This window comes from Eubalaena glacialis, chromosome 10 (genome assembly GCF_028564815.1).
Source record: "Eubalaena glacialis isolate mEubGla1 chromosome 10, mEubGla1.1.hap2.+ XY, whole genome shotgun sequence".
NCBI lineage: Eukaryota > Metazoa > Chordata > Mammalia > Artiodactyla > Balaenidae > Eubalaena > Eubalaena glacialis.
Genome location: NC_083725.1, coordinates 48,464,974 through 48,491,627, shown reverse-complemented (window position 1 = coordinate 48,491,627; position 26,654 = coordinate 48,464,974). Strand labels below are relative to the sequence as shown.

Sequence of the window (26,654 nt, the reverse complement as noted above, 5' to 3'; positions counted from 1 at the left end):
AGACAAGTGTTCAACTTCTTTATGCCTCATTTTTTCCACCTATAAAATGGTGATAATTACAGTATGCCACAAAAGGTAACTTTTATAGCTGTTATAACTTAAATGAGTTAATACACTTAATACACTTTAAGTTAATACACTTAATACACTTTAAGTTAATACACTTAAAGCATTTATATCAGTGTTGTATATCAGTGTTGACACAAAATATATACTTAATATATACTAAATATATACTTAATAAGTATTTTCTATTTATAGAAATAATAATAGTAAAATTAATAATAATAGTAAAAATTTAGACTAACAAGACTGCCAGAATCTGGTAAGAATTTCTACTAATTATGAAAACAATTAGATCAAAAGATATGAATAATAACTAACACACAGTATACTGAAAAAACCAAACAAGGCTACACATGTGAAAGATCACATAAAGGGAATCTGCTTTATCCTTTGCCCACTGTCTACCACTTGATTTGGAAATACAAAGATTATGTCACTTCCAAAGCTGGGCACTAGTTCTCTATTGCACAGGTATACCTTCTTATAGTTGCTATAGTGTTGTTCCCCATGATTTCCTCTCTTTCTATATTTCTATACTCGGAAGGAAGCTGCAAACCCCAGAAAATATGTGTGTTGTAGACAGGTGTGGAGAGAAAGGCAGTTCTGGCAGAGGCACAGGTGTATGACGAGGTACAATCTTCATACGTAAAGCTTTGCAAAGTGAGAAAAGACACAGGGAAATGCATGCAAGTAGTGCATGTTGAGAATCATAGGCTCTCTTACACTCTTGAACTAGAACGTCAGAGAGCAAGACAATGAAGAGAAGCAAGATAGACAGCTTTGTTTGGAAAATCTGCACCAGATGACAGACTTTTAATAATAGGCACACACTGGAAGTTATACATGAACAACTCACTTTAGAGCTCAAGATACAAAAAGGAACTCAAACAAGTACACAAAGCAGGGCCAAGGGCAATCCAGACCCTTTGTTTACTGGCAAACACTGATTCTGAACCAATCTATCCTTAATGAAACAGAAGAGAAAAAAAAATAGGGCCTAAAAAAAAGATTGTTTGACAAGAAAAAGGTAGTATCAGCCTGAAGCTCAAAAAAAGAGCAGTTCTCTGAAAATATTCCTATAAGCATTAGTAGAAACAATGTAAAAACTATACGGCATACCCAAAAGGAAACCAGCCTATCCCCTAGGAAACAGGAATAGAAAGGAGAGACTGCAACTAAGAGAAGTGGGTAAAATAAGGAATTACTACAAAAAAATTTAAATGTAACGGCAGAAATAAAATCTGTGCTGGAGTTAATAAAGAACTGAATGCATTATTCAGAAGACAGCATTTATGTACAGGGCAAACGTGAAAAATCCTCTAACAATTTGTAGAAAAGAACAGACATAAAAATCATGAGAGAAGATGATAACCAATAAAAGAATTCTATTCCCTAAAGGAAAAAATTAAAACAGCATAGAAGCAACAATCCAATATGTAATTGAAGAACATGCTTTTGAAATGAGTAAAGATTTTCTAAGTTTGCTGATCGAAATGATTTATAATGTTCCACATAAAAATCAGTGAACAGACATATATGGGTGTATCTCAGCAAAAATTTTTGAACTGTAATTAAAAGACAAACTATGAAAATATAGACAAAAATGTTTAGAAAGAGAAAGAATTTACATACAAAAGCAAAATCAGGCTACCTTCAAATTTCTCTGTAAAGCCATATTCTAGAAGACAATAAGAAAATGTTATCAGATTCTTGAAGCAAAATGCTGTGACCTCTCTAATATGGAAGTCATTCTCAGATATGCCAAGTCAACAAAAATGTAACCCACATGTCCTGCTTTCGAAAAAAGAAAAAAATTACCCAAGGCAGTAATTAAGGTGAAAAAGGGGAATGAAAATTAAAACTTATATATAAGAAATTTGTGGTATCCAGTGAAGACAAGTTTTTTATACCCTAACTGCGTTCCAGCCAAAAACAAAAAAACAAAAGAAAACCCATTTGGTGGCAGTAGCCACCATACTAACCTCTCTGAGTCTTAGTTTCATCATTTATATTATTACGGTAATACTAATATCCACCTTACAGGTTTGTGAATATGAAATGAGATAGCTGCATGATAAAGAGATTTGCAAGATGCTATTAAAATATAAGAAATACTTATTATTCACTTAACAGAAGCATCAACATAAATTTGCACTGTCTCTTCTCACAATGGCTTATTCACATGGTGCTTTATTCCTCTGCTCTAAAATACACAGGGATTAATATTTGAGACAGCATGTCATAAAGGGAACCATATATCTGTCTAACTCTTGACCTACTAACTTCTAGACTTAGCTACAGAATAGCAAGCATCTTACTATTCTAAAGAAAGCAGCAAGAGAAGTGATGCTAGCTCCATGGTAGCATCCCTCATTTTCATTGTCCTTTAACATCTAAAATTTGGTATCTATCCATGAACAAAAGTGTCCCCATGGGAGCTATGGAATCCAGCACCATATGCCGAGGGACCTAGAAGGAGTCTCCCCAACCACTGCATCGTGTAAAAAGCAGACAGAACCTGATACAGGCTGTGGAACCAGCAGGAGCCTGTGAACTGACTCCAACCCCTCTTAACTGCAGTACCTGGAAAACAATGACTTGAGCAAATACCCACAGATGAGAAAGCCTTTATGGAAGTTCAGGTTTCTAAAGAAGTTCCAGCACTCCAGTTGGAACAACAACAACAAAATAACAAGTTAGGACCCATTAGAGCAAGAGGACCTTTGCCAGTATCACCCCTCCCCACAAGGTGGCACAGCCTGGAGAAAAAGGTTTGGAATCCCTCTGGCGAAAAGGGAAAACAGTGAGTGAGCACACAGCTTTCCCAGTTGTGGGGACACTGCTAAAGAAACCCACCTCTCTCCCACAGCCTCAGAGCATTATTAAAGCAAGAGCTCCGTGACTGGGGGAAGGGAGGAGTTCAGGAAAGAGGCAGGTAAGAATACCAGAGGGCATTAAATGGATGTGGTTCTCCGCATTCTAGACTCCAGGAGGAAGGCCACCATGAGTCACTGGAAAAACTTCATCCAAAGATCCCCTAATCTGACCCACCAGAACTCCCAATGCCCCAAATGCCACATCCAGACCCTCCCCACTCTGCAGCCAGCTCCTTGTTCACATTTCCAAGGGCAACAACAGTGAGAGTAAGCTCAGGTAGACAAGGAGTGTACACAGAAAACAAGCCAGGGTCTATGGGCAAGGGAGAAACCACAATCTTGAGCTGTAGCACCACCCTCTGGAAAATGAAAGAGAGGTTAACCAACAGCCAGCCTGGGTCACAGTAAGATTTAGAGAAGACATACAAGCTTAACAATTCTGCCACCAGAGGGAGCAAGAGGTGTGGAGCTGATGTACCCATACAAGGTCACAGAAAGCCCCAGAACACAAGTAGGATCAACAAAAAGTATCTCTCAGCTAGTAAAGATTGGAGGAAGCAACTTACTTCAAATGCCAAAACAGCAATGTAAAACTACAAGGAACATGAAGAATAAAGGAACTGTGACATTACCAAAAGATCATAATTATCCCCCAGTAACTGAAGGCAAAGACACAGAGATCTGTGATTTATCCAATAAAGAATTCAAAATAGCCATCTTGAGGAAACTCAATGACCTACAAGAAAATAAAGAGACAATTTAACAAAATCTGGAAAACAATACATAATCAAAATGAGAAATAAACAGAGACAGAAATCATTAAAAGAACCAAACATGAATTCTGGAGCTGAAGAATTCAATGAATGAAATGAAGAATGCAAGAGAAAGCATCAACAGCAGAACAGAACAGTCAGAAAATAGAATCCATGAGTTAGAGGATAGGAACTTTGAAGTAACCCAGTCAGAGGAGAACAAAGAAGAAAGAATGAAAAAGAATAAAGAGTGCCTACATGATCTCTGGAACACTATCAAAAGAATCAATAGCGGAATCATTGGAGTTCCAGAAGGAGAAGAGAAAAGAAAGGGGGAATAAAGCTTATTAAAAAAAAATAATGGCTGAAAACTTCCCAAACCTGGGGAGAAGGTTGGACATCCAAGTTCATAAAGCTAATAGATCCCCCACTGTTTCAATTCAAAATTATTTTCTCCAAGACACATTATACTCAAACTGTCAAAAATCAAAGACAAAGAGAAAATCCTAAGAGCAGTAAGATAAAGATTGTAAACTACAAAGGAACCCCCATTAGGCTATCAGCAGATTTCTGAGCAGAAACCTTTCAGGCCAGGAGAGTGGAATGAATGATATATTCAAAGTGCTGAAAGGAAAAAATTGCCAGCTAAGAATACTCTATCCAACAAAGGTATCCTTCAGAAATGAAGACATTTCCAGATGAATGAAAGCTAGATCAGCCATATAAAATCATCACCACTAGATCTACCTTACAAAAAATGCTGAAAGGAATTCTTCAAGCTGAAATGAAAAGACACTAATAGTAACATGAAAATATACAATTCACTGATAAAGGTAAATATACAGTGAGGTTCAGAAAATTCTAATTCTGTAATAGGATGGTGTGTTAACCACTTAACTTTAAACATTATATAGTTTAAAGGAAAAGACTATTAAAAATAACTAGAGCCAGTATAATTTCTTCATGAATACACAATATAAAAAAGGTAAATTTTAACACTAAAAACATAAAAAGTTCAAAGCAATCCCTATCAAAATTCCACTGGCATTTTTCAACAGAAATACAAAAAAACAATCCTAAAATTTGTATGAAACCACAAAAGATCTTGAATAGCCAAAGAAATCTTGAGAAAGAACACAGCTGGAGGCATACGTCCTGATTTCAAACTATATTATAAAGCTATAGTAGTCAAACAGTGTGGTATTGGCATAAAAAAATACACATAGATCAATGGAACAGAATAGAGAGCACAGAAATAAAACCACTCATCTATGGTCAATTAATTTACAACAAAATTGCCAAGAATCCACAATGAGGAAAGGACAGTCTCTTTAACAAATAGTGCTGGGAAAACTGGACAGCCAAATGCAAAAGAGTGAAAATAGATTCCTATCTTACACCATACACAAGAATCAACTCAAAAGGAATTAAAGACTTGAATGTAACACCTGAAAGCATAAAATTCCTAGAAGAAAATATAAAGGATAAGCTCCTTGACATCAGTCTTGGCAATGATTTTTTGGATTTGACACCAAAAGCAAAGGCAAAAAAAGCAAAAATAAACAAATGGGACTATATCGAACTAAAAAGCTTCTGCACAACAAAGGAAACCATCAACAACAAAAAAAGACAACCTACCAAATGGGAGAAAATATTTGCAAATCATATATCTGATAAGGGGTTAATATTGAATATACAGAGAATTGATACAACTCATTAGTGTGTCTGGAAATTTTTATAATAAAATATGGGGGTTGCAGCTCTATTTACAATAGCCAGGACATGGAAGCAACCTAAGTGTCCATCAACAGATGAATGGATAAAGAAGATGTGGCACATATATACAATGGAATATTACTCAGCCATAAAAGGAAACGAAACTGAGTTATTTGTAGTGAGGTGGATGGACCTAGAGTCTGTCATACAGGGTGAAGTAAGTCAGAAAGAGAAAAAGAAATACTGTATGCTAACACATATATATGGAATCTAAGGGAAAAAAAAGTCATGAAGAACCTAGGGGCAAGACGGGAATAAAGACACAGACCTACTAGAGAATGGACTTGAGGATATGGGGAGGGGGAAGGGTAAGCTGGGACAAAGTGAGAGAGTGGCATGGACATATATACACTACCAAACATAAAATAGATAGCTAGTCGGAAGCAGCCGCATAGCACAGGGAGATCAGCTTGGTGCTTTGTGACCACCTAGAGGGGTGGGATAGGGAGGGTGGGAGGGAGGGAGACGCAAGAGGGAAGAGATATGGGAACATATGTATATGTATAACTGATTCACTTTGTTATAAAGCAGAAACTAACACACCATTGTAAAGCAATTATACTCCAATAAAGATGTTAAAAAATAAAATAAAATAAAATAAAATAAAATAAAATATGGGGGGAGTGGGGAGAGTAAGGATTTTAAACTTGACCAGTCATGTTAAGGAAAACCACTGCAGGTCTCTGATAGAGGTAAACGGCATGGTCATAAAGGTGCACAAAACTGTATATGATAAAAATGAAAGGATAATAATCTAGGACAGAAATATCAAAATCCTGGATTAGTCTGTGGTAGGAGAAATAAAGATGCATATGAAATAGCTTGTTGGAAGAAGTGATCAAATTTGACCCTAGGTTTATAAAAAAAATACAAGCAATTATTGAGTAATACAGGATGCTTTTTACTTGAAGAGAATTGCATTTCAGATATGTCAGTAACGAAAAAAGAAATGCAGATTAAACAAAGAAAGGAGTTAAGGTCAAAACAAGAGGTCAACTCAAAAACACCAGGGTCCTACCTTCCTAAAATGAGAGTAGAGAAACTAAGACGGCAAAGCCAGACTGATTCATTAGGTTTGTCAGCATTCACATGGAACTGTCTTCAGCAGAGAAAAAGTTATATAACCCTCAGATATGAGAGGAAGAGAGAAATTCCCCCCAGAAGAAACCCCCTGGAATACATAAAACACTTTCTCATACTGGACCAAAGTCATGTTACTTAGTGGCTATCCATTCTGTTTCCTATCAGATGTATTAGATGCTGGCCTGCCTCAAGAGCTCTGGCTATATCAATAGATAAGATTACATAAAATCTGCTCTTTACTAGCACTTAATACAATATTTAATCCTTTTCTTAACTATCAAGAAAAGTGTATTGATCACATTAAAATCTTACTGGTGGAAAAAAACACACAGGTTGAAACGTATAATTTTTTATTCCTAAAACATAATTCAGTTTTGCTCTCTCCCAACCATGTTTTTTTCCCCCCCATTTTCTTCCATGCCCTCTTTATCAAACTATTTTCGAAATGCTCAGTAACTTTCCATGTGACTCTAACCTACCTCCCTTTCTCTCCTTCTCTCTGATCAGGAAGTTACTATAAAGGAAATTCAGAAACCTTGTCTATAATGATGATCTGGAAGTTGGCAAGTGTATGGGTCAGTTTTCACATGGAATGTCAGATGACAGAAAGATAGGAAAGAATTTTTCTGAAATCTGCAAAACACTAAATTATAATCACCTGAAAGGGAAAAATGAGTCTGTAGAAGTTATACACTATCTCTCACAGCTTCTTTATGTACTAGAACTGTGAAGAAAAAAATAATGAACTTACTCTTCATTGGATAATTCTATTAAAGAAAATTATTTTACATCAATTTCACTTTATTCTATTCTTATACTTCACTGACAAACCACAAAGTATGCAAATGAATCATACAAACCAAAATCTGAAGAGGCACAGACTGGTGTCTGGGATGGATCTTACTGGTTACATATTTGAAAGCACATCCAAATTCAAGCACAAGGAAGCCCTTTCTTTCTATAACACTGCCAAGGACACTGGTTTTCAGCTGAAACCACAATTAGTAAGATATAGATAATATTACATCACCATCAATGATTGAACAACAACAAAAAAAGGGCGAGTATCTACAGAGGAACAGTCTGGAAAGCATCACTTCATGCTATGGGTTGAACTGTGCCCCTCAATAAACATAGGTTGAGGTACTAACTGACAGCACCTTGGAACATGACCTTATTTGGAAACAGGGTCACTGCAGATGTAATTAGTTAAATGAGGATATACTGGATAGGGTGGACCCCTAATCCAATATGACTGTCGTCTATATAAGAAGACATCCCTAGAAGACACAGAGATACCGGGATAATGCCATGTGAAGATGGAGGCAGAGATTGGAGTGATGGATCTACAAGCCAAGGAACACCAAGGATCGTTGGTCCTCCCCAGCAGCTAGAAAAGAGGTATCGAACAGATTCTTCCTCTGAACCCTCAGAAGTAACCAACCCTCTCAACATCTTGATTTTAGATTATGAGAAAGAAAGAAAAATCACTGTTTTTCTATCCTCTACTCTCAACACTTCTGACAACAGATGTGTGGTTTTTTCCACACCAAGTAATTCTCCAATTCTCAGCGGATACCAACTGGGTGTCCTATAACTCAGTTACTACACTATCACCCGTAGTTAGTGCAGACTTCACATTGTAAGGGCTTAGTCCCACAAGACTGCCCCCTACTTCAAGCACCAATCTCAAGTCCCAGGTTGCCAATTGTACTTCTGACCAATCGTTCATAAATCAGGGGTTCCCACAACCCCTCCTTGGGTTCAATAATTTGCTAAAATGGTTCACAAAACTCAGGGAAACACCTTACCTACATTCGCCAGTTTATTATGAAGGACAGAACTCAGAAACAACCAGATGGAAGACCTACATAGGGCAAGGAATGGGGTATGAGGCTGTGTGGAATTTCCATGCCCTGTCTGGGCATATTACTCTCCCAGAACCTCAAAGTGTTCACCAGTCTGGAAGCTCTCTAAACCCCTTCAGTAAGGGTATTTTTATGGCGGCTTCATTACTTAGACATGATTGATTGAATTACTGGCCATTAGTGATTAACTAAACCTCCAGCCCCTCTCCCCTCCCCAGAGATGGGAGGGGGTTGAAAGTTCCAAACCTAATCAAAGGTGGATTCTCCTGACAACCAGGCCCCATCCTTAGGGGCTTTCCAAAAGTCATTCATTAATATAAACTCAGGTGTGATCCAAAGGGGTGTGTTATGAATAACAAAAGATGCTTTTACTTTTATCACTCTGGAACCAGAGACAAAAACTAAATATTATAACAAAAGATGCTCCTATGGCTCTTATCACTTAGAAAATGACAAAAGTTTTAGGAGCTCTGACCAAGATTTAAGGATGAAGACCAATATATATATATATATTTCTTATTACATACTCCAGAACTGTGAGAGAATAAATTTTTGTTGTTTTAAGCCACCCAGTTTGTGTATTCTGTTACAGCAGCCCTAGGAATGAACACACCTAATATCAAGAAAAATTTTCAAGTTTAAATCTTAAAATGCAAGGTGTTCATAACTGCCAAAACTTGGAAGCAACAGAGAAGTCCTTCAGTGAGTGAATGGATAAACAAACTGTGGTACATCAATACAAAGGAATATTATTTAGTGATAAGAAGAAATGAGCTATCAAGCCACAAAAAGATATGGAGGAATCTCAAAGGCATACTGCTAAGTAAAAGAAGCCAATCCGGCTATGTATTAAATGATTCCAACTATATGACATTTTGGAAAAGCAAAACTATGGAGACAGTAAAAAGATCAGTGGTAGTCAGGGGTTCAGGGAGAAGGGGGAGGGACAAATAGGTGGAGTAAAGAGTGCTTTTAGGGTAGTGAAACTACTTTGTATGATACAGTAATGGTGGAAACATGTCATTATACATTTGTCAAAACCCACAGAATGTACCACACAAAGACTGAACCCTAATGTAAACTACGGATTTTAATTAATATTATTATGTGTCAATATTGGTTCATCAATTATAACAAATGCACCACACTAATATGTAAATAGGAGAAACTGTGGATGTTGAGGAGGGGAATAACATAGGGCTGCAACTTTTTTTTAAAAAATAACTTAGAACATTAAAATAACCACAAAAACAACTACCATTGGGACTTCCCTGGTGGCACAGTGGTTAAGAATCCGCCTGCCAATGCAGGGGACACAGGTTCGAGCCCTGGTCCGGGAAGTTCCCACATGCCACAGAGCAACTAAGCCCGTGCGCCACAACTACTGAGCCTGCACTCTAGAGCCCGCGAGCCACAACTACTGAGCCCACGTGCCACAACTACTGAAGCCCGTGCACCTAGAGCCCATGCTCCGCAACAAGAGAAGCCACCACAATGAGAAGCCCACGCACCGCAAATAGAGAAAGCCCGCGCACAGCAACGAAGACCCAACGCAGCCAAAAATAAATAAATAAATTTTAAAAATTAAAAAAAAACAACACAAACTACCATCTATGACCAATATCATTTCATAAAAGAAAGGAGACTTTTAAAACCAAGAAGTTAGAATGATATAATACTGTGATAAAGAACACTTCTTCCCAGTAAAGGATGGCTTATATCAATTTCTGCCAAAAACAAAACAGAAGTAAATAGGTAGATAGATAAAATATTATTTCATTACTTTCATTTTACCTCATCCAGAGAAGATATCATCATGACCTGACCTGGTTAATGCACTGCTTTTAGAAGATCATTATTCATTTACTGCTCATAATACCTTGAAAGAGAAGTAGTGTTTTTATTCCCATTTCTAAATGGGGTAATTGACGCTTATAGAAGTTAAGCAACTTTTCCAAGGTGACATATACCTCACAACAGCAGCTGAACTTGAACAGATGTATGACTGAACTAAGACTATGACCATGACATAATAGCATCCTACTGTAACTGTATAGCAAGCAAGCGATATGATGGATCAGAGGCTGAGAAAGAGATCACAACCAGAGGTAAAGATATGTGAGTCATCCATAAAGTGACGATAGCTGAAGTTATGAGAAAGAAAGAGCACAAGGAAGACAGGAGTAGGGAGTTTGGGGGTGAGCAAGGGATGAAGGACATATTAGGGTCACCTTGTTTAGCTGAGGAGAGAGGAACAGCAAGTACACAAAGGAGGGGCAGTCCGATAGAAAAGAAGTGAAGCCATAAATTGTCACCAGGTTTGAAACCTGGAGTCATCATCTTTGACTCCTCTCTCCCCCAATCTGCAATACTCAGGCAGCTTAAACACATTACGTCCACATAAATATTTTTTCAAACCTGTCCTTTACTCTGCATTGTCATTACCCTAGTGCATGCCCTTTATCAATTTTTACTTGGAATTGTACAAACAGCCTCCAAACATATCTCCTTGTTTTCATTCCACCTGCCTCTAATTAATATCACCTGTTTATGTATCCGCGGCTTCTTCTAGCCCTCCTCCAACAATTCCCAGCAAATGGAAACTTAAACACACTCTTCTCTCCTGAATTTTTTAACCTATCTTGAACATATTTTCATATCCACACATGAAGATCCATTTCTTCTTTCCAAATACTACATAGTATTCAATTGTAAACACATAATTTATTTAACCATCCCCCTAACCAAAAAACATTTCTATTGTTTCCAGACTTTTGTCATTACAAATGTGAGAATCAGCTTGTCAAGTCTTAACCATATTACTTACAGAATAAGCAAGAATTAAAATCTGAACAATACTGAGCCTTTCTATCAAAAAACAAGGTATGACTTTCCATTTATTTAAGTATTCTTTTATATTACTCAGTAGAGTTTTAAAGTTTCTTCATATAGTTTCTTCCTGTATCTTAAGTTTATTCCTGGATATTTTATATTTTTAATTGTTATTATAAATAGGACCTTTCCCTTCCTGATATTTATAAGTATTTTTATCATAGAAAGCTGTTGATCCTTACATATCAATTTTGGCTTTTAGTATGCCTTGTAATGTTTTGCTGAAAGTTGGACATGATGCACCAGGTAAAAAGAGCTGAGATAAACAGGCCCCTAATGATGTCATAGTGAGGTGAGGAGGTGGGAGGGGAAACGTTCTATAGTCCTATGACTGAATCCCATAGTCCTCTGTCTTTTAATGAGCTTGTGCCCTGGCAGTGTGATGTTTACAAGTGCTTCTTTGTCCCCCCGCCCCTCCCACCCCCAGATAGGACAGGTTGGCTAGAGGGTGCTGAAGTCTGTATTTCTCTTCTCCCATGGGGAAGGTTAGAGGAAGCTAGAATTGGGTACTTCCCTTCCCCCAGGTCAGTTAGGCTCTCACAAAGCCCGTAGGCTGGGCTAGTAAAATAGTTTCTTTTGAGGGCAGGCCTTGTTAAGAAGAACAGAATGTTCTCGACATTTTCAAAATAGCTGCTTTTCCCCTCCCTCTGCCAGAAGCAAAAGAGATTTTTCTCAGTCTTCACTGTGAGAACCTGGTAGGGCTCCTATAGGTAAAACTCACAAAACTATGAAGGCCCCCCTAAGACTGGGACCCCCGTGAGCATTTAACTCTCAGACTTGTCCACGCTGACCCGCCAGCAATTCGTCAATTACAGTTTAAGTTGTCCTGCCCCTTACTGGTTCCAGAGACAGTTTCTGCTGACGGGTTTCTGCTCTGCCTGTCTCTCCAATTTGGGAGACAGCCATTTGTCCTGTGATCTCAATTCTCTGATGGATCTAAGAAGAGCTGAATTTCAACTTTTTGGCTTGTTTGTTAGGACAGATGACTTCCAAGCTTCTTTTTGTAACCAGTCACCTGATTAGTCTTTTGTTTCTAAAAATTTTCATTTGATTTTCTTAACTTCCAGGTAAAAAGAATGCTCCTTTTCAGTAATATGCCTCCCATGTACAGTTGTCCCTTGGTATCCACAAGGGATTGGTTCCAGGACCCCCACTGGATACCAAAATCTGAGGATTCTCAAGGCCCTTTTATAAAATGGCGTAGTATTTGCATATAACTTACACACATTCTCCCACATACTTTAAATCAATTCTAGATTACTGAAAAAAACTAATAAAATGTAAGTGCTATGTAAATAGTTGCTGGTGAGTGGCAAATTCAAGTTCTGTTTTTTGGAAATTCTGGAAGTTTTTTCCCCAAATATTTTCAATCCGCAGTTAGTTGAATCTGCTGATAAGGAACCTGTGGATTCAGGGGGCAGACTGTATTTCTCTAATCTAACTGCATCAGACAGTACTTATAAAGAATGCTAAATAACACAGGCATGATAGTAGGTACCTTGTCTTGTTCTTTAATGGGACTACTTCTAATGTTTTAATATTAGGCACAGTGCTTAGTAAGTATTTACCTATTCCCTTCTAATTAAAAGTTCTAAAACCCTGAAACAGGTTAAATTTGGTCAAATACTCTTTATTAAATGCCTTTCCTGCATATATAAAGATAATTATGTGGAACCCTCTCTGTCTTGTAAAAGAAGTTATATCAGCAGCACTTTTACTATGCTTAGCTTTGAAGTGTGAAACATTCTCTACTCCAGAATCAGGACCATTTTAATAAGTGTTCCACCTAATTAAATATAATTCAGGCACAAACACTTTTCCTTATCTCCTTACTATCAACTGAATATAGTCACTATTATTCCTGTTGCATCATGACTATGTTAAATATACTTTTACGTTTATCAGTTTTTCCATACATTCTAATTTTTTAATAATCTCTATATATGTTTCTATTATAATTATTTGGCTCTTTTTACTAAAACTCTTAACACATTCAGAGCTTTTATTCTTTTAACCCTTAAAGGGGTTAATAATATCTGCAATATAATCTGCAAATCACATCAAAATAATTACAAACCCAATAAACATGCTATACAACAGTATAGCATCTAAGACCCTACTTACTATAGCTTAGCCAACTGCTGACATCATGAACTTGTGGTGAGTAGAGTTGAAGAGCTTTTACTGATACCCAATCTTATAACTGTAAAAGTTCTACGTAAAACTTTTAAGGAAGATGTTTTGTGTACCAAATACTAAGAGTAATGGTGAGAGTAGTAGAGGCACTGGTGATTTTTATTTTTTCCTTAATCCTATTTCTATTTCCCACAAATTAGTACACTGTATTACTTTTATAATAAAAAAAACTCTCAAGGTTATTATAAAAGATACAAAATTTTACAAATATGAGTCAGGTAATTTTGGAGAGAAAAGTTTCAGTAAAATGGAAATCATGAGGGTGTGGTCTGAAGTCATTTCTCTATTAAGCATGGAAGTGAGACAACTGTGAATATTTTCAAGTGTGATGAAGGAAGTGAATTAGTGACTGTCTCTCTTCCAAATTTTCCTCATATAACTTCAAAGTTTTTTCAACATTGTTCTCTCTCTGATTTTTATCTAAATATCTCCCATCAGAAAAAAAAAGATCATAATGAGTTAGAAGGGTCAGAGATGGGACTGAGTCTATGATAAACGGGCTGACCATGATTTGTTTCACTGAAGAGCAGAAGTACATTCCAGATGTGTGAGTGAGTGATCATGAATGGAAGTGAGAATGAGCACATACTGTGTAAGGGACTAAAAGAAGAATCCCTATCTATCGGGGTGGGAGTACACTTGGGGACAGTTGGAGATACAGTGTGATAGTTGTGATGGGATCAATCACAAAGAACCCCGAACGCAAGGCTTAGAAGTCTGCACTCACTACTGTAAGAAACGGGGATCCCCTTGAAGAATTTTTAAACAGGGTATCACATATGAAAGTGATGTCAGAGGAAGATTAGCCTTATGGCAGTGCATTAGCTGCATCAGACAAAGACAAGCCTATCAGACATAAGAACTAGGGGACTGTTAACAATGGAAAGTAAAGGGGAAATGAGCATTTTTCAAAATATATGACATTCTGTTAAAAGAGAAAGTAACTTCGTATTTCTCATTCTCTGCAACTGATTTAGTCAAAACACTTTTCCTGGGTACCTTCCCACATTCCAAATATGGAGCTCTAAGGATACAAGACAGGACAACAGATATATCTTATCTGTATATATCTTATAGTATATTCTTTTTCTTTCCAGAAAGTTTATTTTTCTTTAAATTCTTGTTTTTGTAAATGCCCTCCAAATTTTTTCTTTAAGTATGTTTAAATGTAGTAGTACTTTATTTACTTATAATGTAAACTGCTTTAGAATGTTCTGCCCTTTCTGCTCCCAAGGTACACCTTTGTCATAGTACCTATCATATAATAATCATGGATTTGCTTACCTCCTTTTCCACTACATGAGTCTAAGCTTCATGCTGGCAGAGGCCATGTCTTACTGGATACTTTTTCCCCGGAACACTCAGGAAATTTCAAGAGAGTGCAGTGAGTTAGTGAATAAATGCACAGATTTTATCGGGAACTATGAATAAAACACAGAATTTCCTTCTTTAGTTTCCCAGATGTAGCTGACAGGTGGTTTCAAGTTTCAGTCAATGAGGAGTGCTCCTCAAACTTTTCCACCAATTAAATACAGCAAATGAGAGGACAAATATTCCCAGTGTCCCAAGGAGCTTTAGTTTGCAACTGGCCACAAGTGTGAAATAGCTTTTAAGTCACATTGATTCAGGCACTATTCTATGCACTAGGGAAATAACCAAGGCTCCTGCCTTTGTAGAGCTTAATTTGAGAGAGGTCAGATGAACAGTAATCAAATAAACAGGAAAAGGTCTTTACCCTTCTAGCACAATAAAACTTTGTTTTTATTTTTTATAAATGAAACTTTTAAAATTTGTTTTTTTATATCTTTTCTTTTAATCTTTTCTTTTATGGTTAATATTTTTGGGTATTATTTTAAAATTCCCTCCTGACAGAAGTCATAAAGATACTGTATTTTCTTTTAAAATTTTAAAATTTTGATTTTCAATTTTAAGTGCTTAATCTAACGAATTCAATTTTTGTGTATGTGTGAATTAGGAACCCAACTTTTTTTCTCCCAATATGGCGAACCTAGTGCTGATTACCAAATAGTTCATTCTTCCCCCTTCTCCGAGATGAATACAGAGTTCCTATAAATATCAGTCTGTTCTTGAACTTTGCCATGTCTCATTCATCTATTTCTGTTCTAATTACTTTAGCTTTATATTTGACTAAATGAATCCCCCCTCTTCATTTTTCTTCGTTAAGTAATCTTGACCTTTTTACCTTTTCATATAAATTTTAGGATCAGCTTGCCAAGTTCTTCAGGATAAACTTGAATCTGGTTTGCAATGATATAGAGTTAACAGACTTACTGAAAATATTTGACATTCCCAGGCTTTTGTGTCTACTTACATATTTGAGATAGTTTTAGGCTCTTTAATAAAGTTTTATAACTTTCTCCATGAGGTTGTTACATATCTTTTATTAGACTTTGTAATTTTGTTGCTCTTGTGACTAGAATCTCTTTTTTTTTTTTTTAACAGTGAGTCTGATGGCTTTGATTTTGAACTCCCTGTCTTTTAACAAGGAAGTTTTTTTTTTTTGGTTTTTGTTTTTTTTTTTAAATTAATAGACTTTTACTTTTTTTTCTTAAGTATTTGTTTTTTTATTTATTTATGGCTGGGCTGGGTCTTCGTTTCTGTGCGAGGGCTTTCTCTAGTTGTGGCAAGGGGGACCACTCTTCATCGCGGTGCGCGGGCCTCTCACTATCGCGGTCTCTCCTTGCGGAGCACAGGCTCCAGACGCGCAGGCTCAGTAATTGTGGCTCACGGGCCCAGCTGCTCCGCGGCACATGGGATCTTCCCAGACCAGGGCTCGAACCCGTGTCCCCTGCATTGGCAGGCAGACTCTCAACCACTGTGCCACCAGGGAAGCCCTAGAATATCTTTTAAATCACACTGTCTAAACATTTTTGCTAAGGTACAGAAGCATGATTTTTTTAAATTATCTTGTATCCAGCACCAGTGCTGGTAGTGTACATATAGATTTTTCTTAAGTCTTCTGTATATACAATCATTTATAAATAATAAAAGTGTTGTTTCTTCCTTTCATTTCTTATATTATTTATTCTTTTCCTATTTTACTGGCTAGGACTTCTAGCATAATGTTGAATAAAAGTGGTGATAGAAATCATCATCATGTTTCTAAGTTTAAAGGAAATGCTTCTAACACATCTTCCCATTAAGTATGAGGCTTACTGTGGAGTTTTGGTGGGTATCCTTTATTTCGCTAAGATGTTCTTTTCAATTCCTAGGCTCTCAAGAGTTGATGTTGGTATGCGGGGTGGTGGTATTAATCATAATAAGTGCTAACTTCAATCAGTTTTTGCTCTGGCTATTGAAATAATTATGTATAATAGACACTGTTCTCTGTTTACCTAACATCTGCTCTATGAGCCTTAACTCATTCCAACTAGATCTGCATACTTACAGAATATGTCAATATTACATTCATGTACACACTCTAGATAAGAAATAATCCTATTATCTCTGACCTCTGGTTCATAAAGAAATATGAACAATATAACACAAATTTTGAAAGGATAATCACACTTGCTTGATTTAAGCCCATTAAATATTTCAAGGGCAGATGGTTAAGAACAAAACCCAAAATACTGTAACTTTTATCTCATATATATTTATGTATAAACTATATAAATACATATATATATATATATATATATATATTCTGAGATCAAATAGGCCTTCTAAAATAGAGATAAAAAACACAGAATACAATTTCATTTTAATATTTGATTTTGAATTGTAGACAAACATCAGTATAAGCGCCATATCACAGGCATCAACAAAGGAAAGGGGATACTGCGTAGCCTGACTTTTAACTTATCTTTTAATCACAACCATTTAAGGAACATACTTCGCTTAAAGCCCAATGCTATATTAATTACTATTTATACTGTTCAATAGTATAAATACTATACTAATTAAAATTTATACTATTTATAAATAGAGTTGTGTGTCTGAATTTTAAAATCCTGTATTTCATGGGATTTTAGTCTTCAGTGAGCAAATAAATCAACCAAACACAAGTTCCCTAGATTCTCAATTCCACTGTCAAACTGTAAAAATATGTTCTTATTAAAGAAAGTCTGATTTTAAAAATTGCAAATTTATTTTAAAATAATTTATTAAAAATTCTATATGAAAGGATTTTAAGTTTTTTAAATGAAATTAAATAGGCTGCACTACCAAGTGAAGAATAAATGAAGCAAAGAGAAAACACTAATGTCACTGAGGATTCAATTTATCAAGCCTAAGTTTGTGCTCAACTTTTTAGAAATACATCTACTGGATTAAATCTGTATATGACTTTTTCCACAACAAACAAGGCTCACACGGTGAAAAAGTACCACAAATAGAATTCCACCTGAGTAAATACAAGTTCAAGATATCTAGAATAGTCCACTACCCCCAGTGATTTTCCATTCTGCTTTACTGATGTAGAAGCAAAGAATCTTGCTTGACTAAGAAATTCATAACAGAAACTTTCACAGCTGTTACTCCACTACAACACTATCCTTTCAGGAAAGTGTCACTTCATGGTGCCTTACAGCAGAAAACCTATACAATTCGATTTAATATATTTAATGAAGCAGGATTAGCTTTTCAATGCATTGTGTTCTTTACACTTCTATTTAAAAGTTGTTACTAACAGAGCTTCTAAAATGTTGAGGCTCAGGGCAGAGATAAACAGTGAGGCTATGTGGAGAACTCAAAGCCTAGAGGTTAACCAACTTCAAATCATCTGTGAAATGATGTTCAAACTACCATACCAAGCCCCTCATCTCATAAATAGAGCCAAACCATGGTCAAAGAACAACATAGCTGTCTGCAGTTAGTTGCACCTATAATTTACTAGAACACTACCATTTTATAGCCACTAAAGGTATACATAATAAAAGCAAAATATCATCAACTAACATAATTGAGAAGGGGGAGAGATCAGATATTATTAGAAAAACCATCTTTTATGATTAATTAGAAAAGCAATTCTCACTTATTAAGGAATATTGAAAACTGCTATTTCTACCTCAAAAATGTGTTAAAGTTATTCCTTTTAATTAAGAAAATCGCACTTCACATTTGAAAAAACTTAGCAACAAAATCCTGGGAGAATAGTCTCTCTGGATAATGTGCTGTACAGGAATATGACCAATCTGAGACCAAATATCAATAAAAGGGCAACACCTAGCTGTGTGTCTTTAAGCACATGATTTAATTCAGCTCTTCCGAATATCAGGTTGCTCTTTGTCAAACGGGGTAGTGATATCTGTCTCACAGGATTGTTGTGAAAGTTAAATGAGATAAGGCATGTATAAATATTTATCCAGGTAGCACACTACATTTTTTTCAATTCTTAGAAGTATGTTCTTCCTCCACCCTACACATACATTTGAAATCAGGCTGCATTTTTTAAATGATATTAAATGTTACTCATTCATTTCCCTTCCACAACTGAAACAAAGACTGTGATTCAGGTAAAGATTATATCTAATAATCAAGGATATCTTTTAAAATGAGGAAACAGGAAAACAGTCAGCCTAAACATATTAGTTTCCTTTTTTCTCTGTCCTTTCAGGCACTCTACCGTGGAAAGTCCGGTTAACCTTTGGTTGCCCAAAACCATCTTCTCCTTAATTTAACATTTAACAATTGTCTCTTCATTTGTCTATTAAAAATTATCTGAGGGCCCCACGAAGTTGTGAAAGATGCTGAATTGACAAGGCACTAATGGGGACAATTCCTGAAGTCATGGACCTGATGTATAAATTTAACAGATTCCCTTAGTATCCTAGTGCTAAGAGAGTCAGTAATTCAGGACATTTTTGTGTCTAATGTAAAACCTGAAGAGACAACAGCATAAAATAAGACTACTCCAGACAAACTTACATATATGATCACCAGACTCATTATCTCCAAAAAGGATGTATGCAAATGATCTTTTGCTTCAGAAGGAGAATAAAAGTACTTTGTTACCTTTTTTTGGGAAGGGAGGGAAGGAGAAAGGAAGGAAGGAAGGGAGGGAGCACGTAGTGCCCAGATCTTGGTTTCTAATACCATTCTCCAATAAAAGAAATCTGGCTCCCTGAGAAATGGATGATGATTCTAGGACTGGGGCAGGAAGTATCAAGATGAGCTTGGAGTATCTTGCAGTGACAGAAAGTAAGGAAGAGCTAATAAACAAACAACAAACAAGAAAATCAACAACAACAGCAAAACACCATAATGATGGGAGTATGTCAAAGGGACACAAGATCTGACTGAAAGAAATCCCAATCTGGAGCTGGAACAATTTGAGCAATAAAGTAGTACTGGACTGTAATATATAAAATAAATATCCATGAGTCTTTACTGATATAAATAAATGATTGCATAAATCAATAAATGAGGGAGAAGAGACAAATCTCTCATGCAAAAGAAATAAAAGGTGTTCCACTCTAACAAGGTAGAGTCTGGGCTCCTTAAGCATGGACTGTGCATAGTTACTTCCTTTCAAAGAGTACAGTATAAGGATAAGAAGGGGAAAAAAGAGGATCTTATAGCGAAAGAACCTAACACTACCTCAACCAAGCGATTAACGTTAACATCAACAGTGACAAATCATGTTGATAGTATGTAACTCTGATACGATGTGATGAAAATGGCTCTTCACCTCTGTGGTCTTCTTCCCCAAAAGACATAATCCCAGTCTAATAATGGGTAAAACATCAGACATTCTACAAAGCATCTGACCAGTGCTCTTCGAAACTAACAGGGTCATGAGAAACAAAGAAAGTCTGAAAACCTGTCACAGCCAAGAGGTGCCGTGCCTAAGGAGACATGACTACTAAATGCAATGTGGTATCCTGGATGGACCATGGAACAAAAAGAAGGACATTAGGTAAAAACTAAGGATATGTGAATAAAGCATTGATTTTAGTTAATAATAATGTATCAGCATTGGTTCATTAATTTTGACAAACGTACCATACTAATGTAAGATATTAATAATAGGGGAAACTGGATGTCAAGTATCTGGGAACTCTGTAGTATCTTTGCAATTTTTCTGTAAATCTAAACCTGTTCTAAAATTAAAATTTTATCTAATAAAAATAAGAAATAAATTATAATATTTAATCTGCAGATTAACATTATGACCCTTATTTTGTCCCAATGCAAGCCAGTCACTCTTATTATGGTATACATGACATCCTGAGGAAATGAAGGCGGTCTGCACACAGAGAAGCTGACAGTGGAGGCCTCCTTTCCGCATCCTACAATGTACTGCAATTCACACCCGTGCCTAGTTAAGTAGTTTAACTAAGCTAACCCTCACAAGACTACACACATGGTTTAACATATTTTAGGCAAGAAACAGCAGGTAAAATATAATATTAATAATATAAGCACAGGCTAGAAATAAAAGCGACATTTCTCCCATTCCTAATATGAGTTCTTTATCAGTCACAAGAAGTTAAAAACAATGATGTTTTTAACTAATAAAATCTGACCAGAAGTAGGCCAAAAAATTTCAAAATTATCAAAAGGCCTAGAGGCCTTTAATGTATTTTTATTAATGTAATGACTAAACCAAGGTTAGATACATATATCAAACATGTATTTTTAAATAGTAATAAATTAATGAAACGCAACAGTGGACTTATATCCACTATTATTAATGATAAACCCTGCCCTAAATGTATGCTATGCTTCAAGATAACAGCTAATGATATTATGAGGCCTTTTTAACCAGCACAACATATATTCAGATTATAAAGATAAATGTTCATCATTTGTAGCAATGTTTAAAGTCCTTCTATACCCAATTTAGTGTTTTATGACATTTCACGAGAGATAATGGCAAACATGCAGAAGCCTTTACACACGCTTCTAACTTGTCTTCTTACATTTGTTGGATTCTGGTTTTGAAAATGAAATACATGAAAAAGATATATTCTCAATATATTCTCAACAGCAAATGACTTCATTAATGAAAACAACGTTTTAGTTAAAATTGTGAAAGTATAACCACCGAGAAGGCAGTCACTTGATCAGAATAAAAAGATTTTGAGGTAAGGTTTACAGGTTATCACCACATATGAAATTCATTTTCCCCATCATTCACAGACAAGCAGCAGTAGAAAAGCAGATGAATCCAAAAATGTACAAAGTGCTACAGGATATCACTGATATGGTTAATTTCATAGCAACAAGACCTTTAATAAAGAGAGGAATACCTACATATTATAATGAGGTATGTAGCAACTATAGCACAGTATTTAAGTGACTTAGCTCCAGAACTGGACTACATGAGCTGTAATACTGACAATTAAATTTATTAGCTATGAGACCCTGGACATGTTATTTAATCTCTCTCTGAGTTACTGTCATCTGTAGAATGGTAGTAATAATAATTTCTACCTCACAGAATTACTAAAAGTATTACAAGAGATATTTCATTAGAGCACTTAGAACAATACTTGGCACATGGTAAGTACTCAAAAAAATATTAGCTATTACTGGGAGTAAAGCATTATGGGAGTATTCATGAAAATCTTTTATATCACAACAAAATTCATTAATTATCTTAAAGATATCAAACCCAGAGATGAATTACACATTTTTCTTTTACAAATAAATAAGAATGGCCTGTTCTGGGATATTACATAAAGACTCAGGTCTTTGAGACTTCCATCAGTGTCTCCTTCTTGATTAGTTAAAGGTTATATTGACAGTGTGGCCACAAACAGCTAACAGAAAATACTTCACTAGAACTTAGAAAGAGTATACGTACCCTCAAATCAGGAGAAAAGTTCTCTGCAGAAGTTGATATGGAATCCGATGATACAACAGAAGCTGATTTTGTATGCACTGAATTCTCTGAATGAGAAGTGGAAGCACTACAAGATACAAAAGCACAGTGTGTTTGAAGAATGGGCGTGTTAAAAACCAATTTCAGAAATTTTATTAACTATAACTCTATTATTTCTTAAAACTTCCACTGCCAACCAGTCCTACTTTGCCTATTCAATCTTATCTCCAAATACTGATAAATTGCAAGCTCTATTGGTAAGAATAGGGCTAAGTATTATTACCATCCACATTCCCTCTGGACAGGCTTCCCCAGTACTCATAAATACATTCCAGGTTAATTCTTTCTTTTTATCCAACCATCCATTTATTCATCCAATGATCAGGCCAATGTGCAAAACCATTACACCAGGCACTATGATTTGGAGATAAATATGGCAAAACCTTCATGTTCATAAAGCTCACAAGCTTGTGAAAGAGGCAGACAAGTAGATAATGGTGCAATGTGATAACTCTAACTACATACACACACACACGGGGTGGGGTGAGGGCACAGAGAGAGAGAAAGAGAAAGAGAAAGAAGGACTATGATTACGAACTTGGAGAAAAGAAAAGAAAGCACCTGACTCTACCCAGGAAAGTTCAGGGAAGACATCACAGAGGAGGTGGTATCTGAACTGAGTCTTGAAAGACAGGAAATTGTCAGGCTGACAAACAAGTAAGGGAATTCCAAAACACCTTTTACTGTTTACTGATCTCAGGTATGTAAATTTAGTCTCACCAACTAAAATTTAAATACCCCAAGAGGGAGGACCATGTCTTTATTTTCCTTAAAATCGACTTCAGTGCCTGTGTATATAGTTAACATGTATTATGTTTCTTAAATTCAAAAATACGGGACTTCCCTGGCGGTCCAGTGGTTAAGACTCCGCGTTTCCACCGCAGGGGCCATGGGTTCAATCTCTGGTCAGGGAACTGAAATCCCACATGCCCTGCGGCCAAAAATATAGTGACAATATACCTATGCCACAAACTGAAATGATTTACATCATTTCCTTTTATCAGTAAAAAAATTTTTTAATTTAAGGAAGAAAAATCAATGGTAGAAAAATCTCAGATACTTTGAATTGAAACTTAAAGTTCTGATAAAAAAATATATTTTTCTAAAGTTTCATTCCCAACATATTAAAAGTCTCCCTCACATGAAAAGTCAAAACTTTTTCATTAGATTCTGATGGAATAATCCACCTTGAGGTTGTGATAATATTTAAGAGCCATATTTTTGTTTTAAAATTTGTCCATCATAAACCTGTGTATAATGATTACTAAACTATTTTTACAATGTGAAAATCATCTCCCCTCAAAAAACTGTCAGTTCATTTTTTTATTGGTTTTTTCAGCTTTATTGAGGTTTGATTGCTAAAAATTGTATATATTTTAGGTGTACAACATGCTTTGACATATGTATACACTGTGAAATGATCACCACAATTAAGCTAACTGAAACATCCATCACCTCACACAGTTACCTTTCTTTTTCTGGTGAGAGAATTTGAGATCTACTGTCTTGGCAGTTTCAAGTATACAATACCGTATTACTAACTATAGTCACTGTGCTATATATTAGGTACCCAGAACTTAATTTATAACTGAAAATTTGTCCCTTTTGATCAGTATGTCCACTTTTTCCCTCTTCAGATAGGATTTGAAAACATTTTCTCTCACTCGGTAGGTCACTTTTTCGTTTTATTTTTTCTTTTGTTATAGGGAAACTTTTTGTTTTTGATGTAGTCACAATAGTTTATTTTTGCTTTTGTTGCCTGCACTATTGGTGTCAAATCCCAGAAACCATTCTCAAGACCAACACCAAAGAGCTTTTTCCCTATGTTTTCCTCTAGGAGTTTTACAGATTCAGGTCTTACTTTTAAATGTTTAATCCATTTTGTGTTGATTTTTGTGTGTGATGTAATACAAGAGTCCAATTTCATCCTTTTGCATGTGGATATCCATTTTCACCAACACCATTTATTGAAGAGTCTATCATTTCCCCACTGTGGATTCCTGGTGCCCTTTCAAAGGCAAGTTGACTGTATACATGTGTGGTTCTATTTCTGGGCTCTCTATTCTGTTCTAATGTCTATGTGTCTATTTTCTTATGCTGGTACCATATTGTTTTGATAACTATAGCTTTGTAATACAGTTTGAAGTTAGGAAGCATGATGCCTCCAGCTTTGTTCTTCGTGCTCAAGATCGCTTTAGCTATTTCAGGTTTTGTGTGGTTCCATACTGACTTTACGATTGTTTTTCTATCTGTGAAAAATGCCATTAGAATTTTTATGTAGAATGCATTGAATCTGTAGATCACTTTGGGCAGCAGTGACATTTTAACAAGATTAATTCTTCCAATCCATTAACATACGATAACTTTCTATTGATTTGTGTCTTTTTCAATTTCTTCCATCATTGTTTTATAGTTTTCTTCGTACAGGTCTTTTACCACCTTGGTTAATTTTACTCCTTAGTATTTTATTCTTGTTGATGTTATTGCAATGAATTTGTTTTCTTAATGTCTTTTTTGGAAAGTTCATTGCTAGCATATAGAAACAACAGATTTCTGCATGTTGATTTTGTATCCTGCAACTTAACCTGAATTTGCTTATTAGTTTTAACAGTTCTTTTGGTAGAGTTTTTAGTGTTCCATGTATAAGATCATGCTATCTACAATATGTTTTTATATATTTATACAATGTGAAAATCATCTCCCCCAAAATAAACTGTCACTTCACTTAAATGAATGAAAATGGCATTCCACTGGGAACACTTCAAAATTGTTTTTTCAAATACCAACATCTCTTTATTTTATTAACTATTTCAAAGTATAATTGTGTAATTTTTTTTGTATCCAAGAATCTATATTATACAAAGGAGCAGTTATAAGAATTCTATTATCTAGTTTTATAATGCAAGGAAAGAGAAATTGATAGGCTGAGAATGAATTCTTTTTTCCTGTACCAATTTCTGAGTAATTAAATTCCAATTTCTGTGCATTAAAATAACAAGTAAAATAGACAAACTTTAGGCACAGTACTCTAACAGATATTGTTTGCTGCCTGCTCCATTTATATACACACCTCTTTCTTTCCTGACTTTAGTGAGGACAGTTTGTGGCCAGCCCAAGATGACATGCTTGTTTTTGGCTCCCTTGTGTCTAGGAAACAATGTGACACAATTTTGGCCAATGAGATTTAAGGGGCGGTTTGTTAATTGTTATGGAAGCCTCTTATTTTCTTAATAAAGGGGAGCAGAAATAGCGAGGCGGTCCTTAACCTTTCCTACTTTCTCTTGCCTGGACCAAGAACGTAAAGCTTGGATATACTGTGGCCATCCTGTAAACATGAGCAAATGCTGGCTTACGAAGGACACAAAAGAGCATAAAGTCCTTTCCTGGTGAGCAGCTGAATCTACACCAACAACTCCCTACTTTGGGAATTTTGGTTATGTAAAATAAATGAAGTTCAATATAAATGAAGTTCAATTTTTAAAATCACTGTAATGGAGTTTTCTATTCTGTACAGCCAAACACAATTTTAAGTGTTACAGCAATCAACACCTCACAAAGTCTATTTTGAACAAGCTGAAATGCATGGTACTATTTTTTATGTATATGACCTTCTGGGAAAACAGAAAAAACATGTAAAGGCAATAAAACACAATTCGGAATTATGGGTAGTGTATACCTAAAAATAATAGTATCGGTAGGAATATTATAGCATGTACCATTAAGACATCAAATAGTTCTTTAGAGCCAAAGTATGAAATAAACAAATCTAAGAGAAATAAAATAACAAACAAAAACAGGTCTTGCAACTAATACTTTGCAGTCTCAAAGAATCAGTCTTTCAAGCAAAAGTGTGGAAAACAGCCTTTAATTATTAACTTCTCTTTTCAGATACATATAAACATGGGTAGATATTGTGATCTACACTGTTGTATTTGAATAAGCACTAAAAGGTTTTAAACTCCAGGCAGGCAATGAGGGGCTGGAGGGGACAAGGGTGGGAATACTCGTGATTACAGCAAACACAAATACACACACCACCACCACCACCACCAGAACTCCTGAAAGTTCTGGTATAAACATGAAGTGGCTACTCAGACTGAAGGTGGCCACAGAATGCAGTTCTTTTTCAGCAGTTATTTTTCTCCTGTCATATGGGCTCTATGCATGCTTCTGATCACCATGGCTACTACAATAATACAACCTAATTTCCACTGCTCTCTTCCATTTCCCCACTGCTCATCTTGAGGTCAAGCTCTCTATGTTGACCTTTTATGAACTGTTCCACAAACAAGCT

At 35.8% G+C, this 26,654-nt stretch overlaps 1 protein-coding gene across 7 annotated transcripts in view; it reads right to left on the bottom strand.

Annotated features, from left to right (window-relative positions):
• The window catches only part of MTMR2 (myotubularin related protein 2), a 105,820-nt gene that overhangs the window by 48,006 nt on the left and 31,160 nt on the right, over positions 1 to 26,654 (bottom strand). For 5 of the 7 annotated variants that reach the window (XM_061202670.1, XM_061202675.1, XM_061202671.1 and 2 more), the window contains one exon: positions 22,283 to 22,388. The exons of 1 other annotated variant lie outside the window; for it this stretch is intronic. In XM_061202670.1, coding sequence (XP_061058653.1) covers positions 22,283 to 22,388 — 106 coding nt within the window. Of the gene's footprint in view, positions 1 to 14,793; positions 14,931 to 22,282; positions 22,389 to 26,654 lie in introns of those variants that run through there. One more of the 7 variants, XM_061202673.1, reaches the window with a different exon arrangement.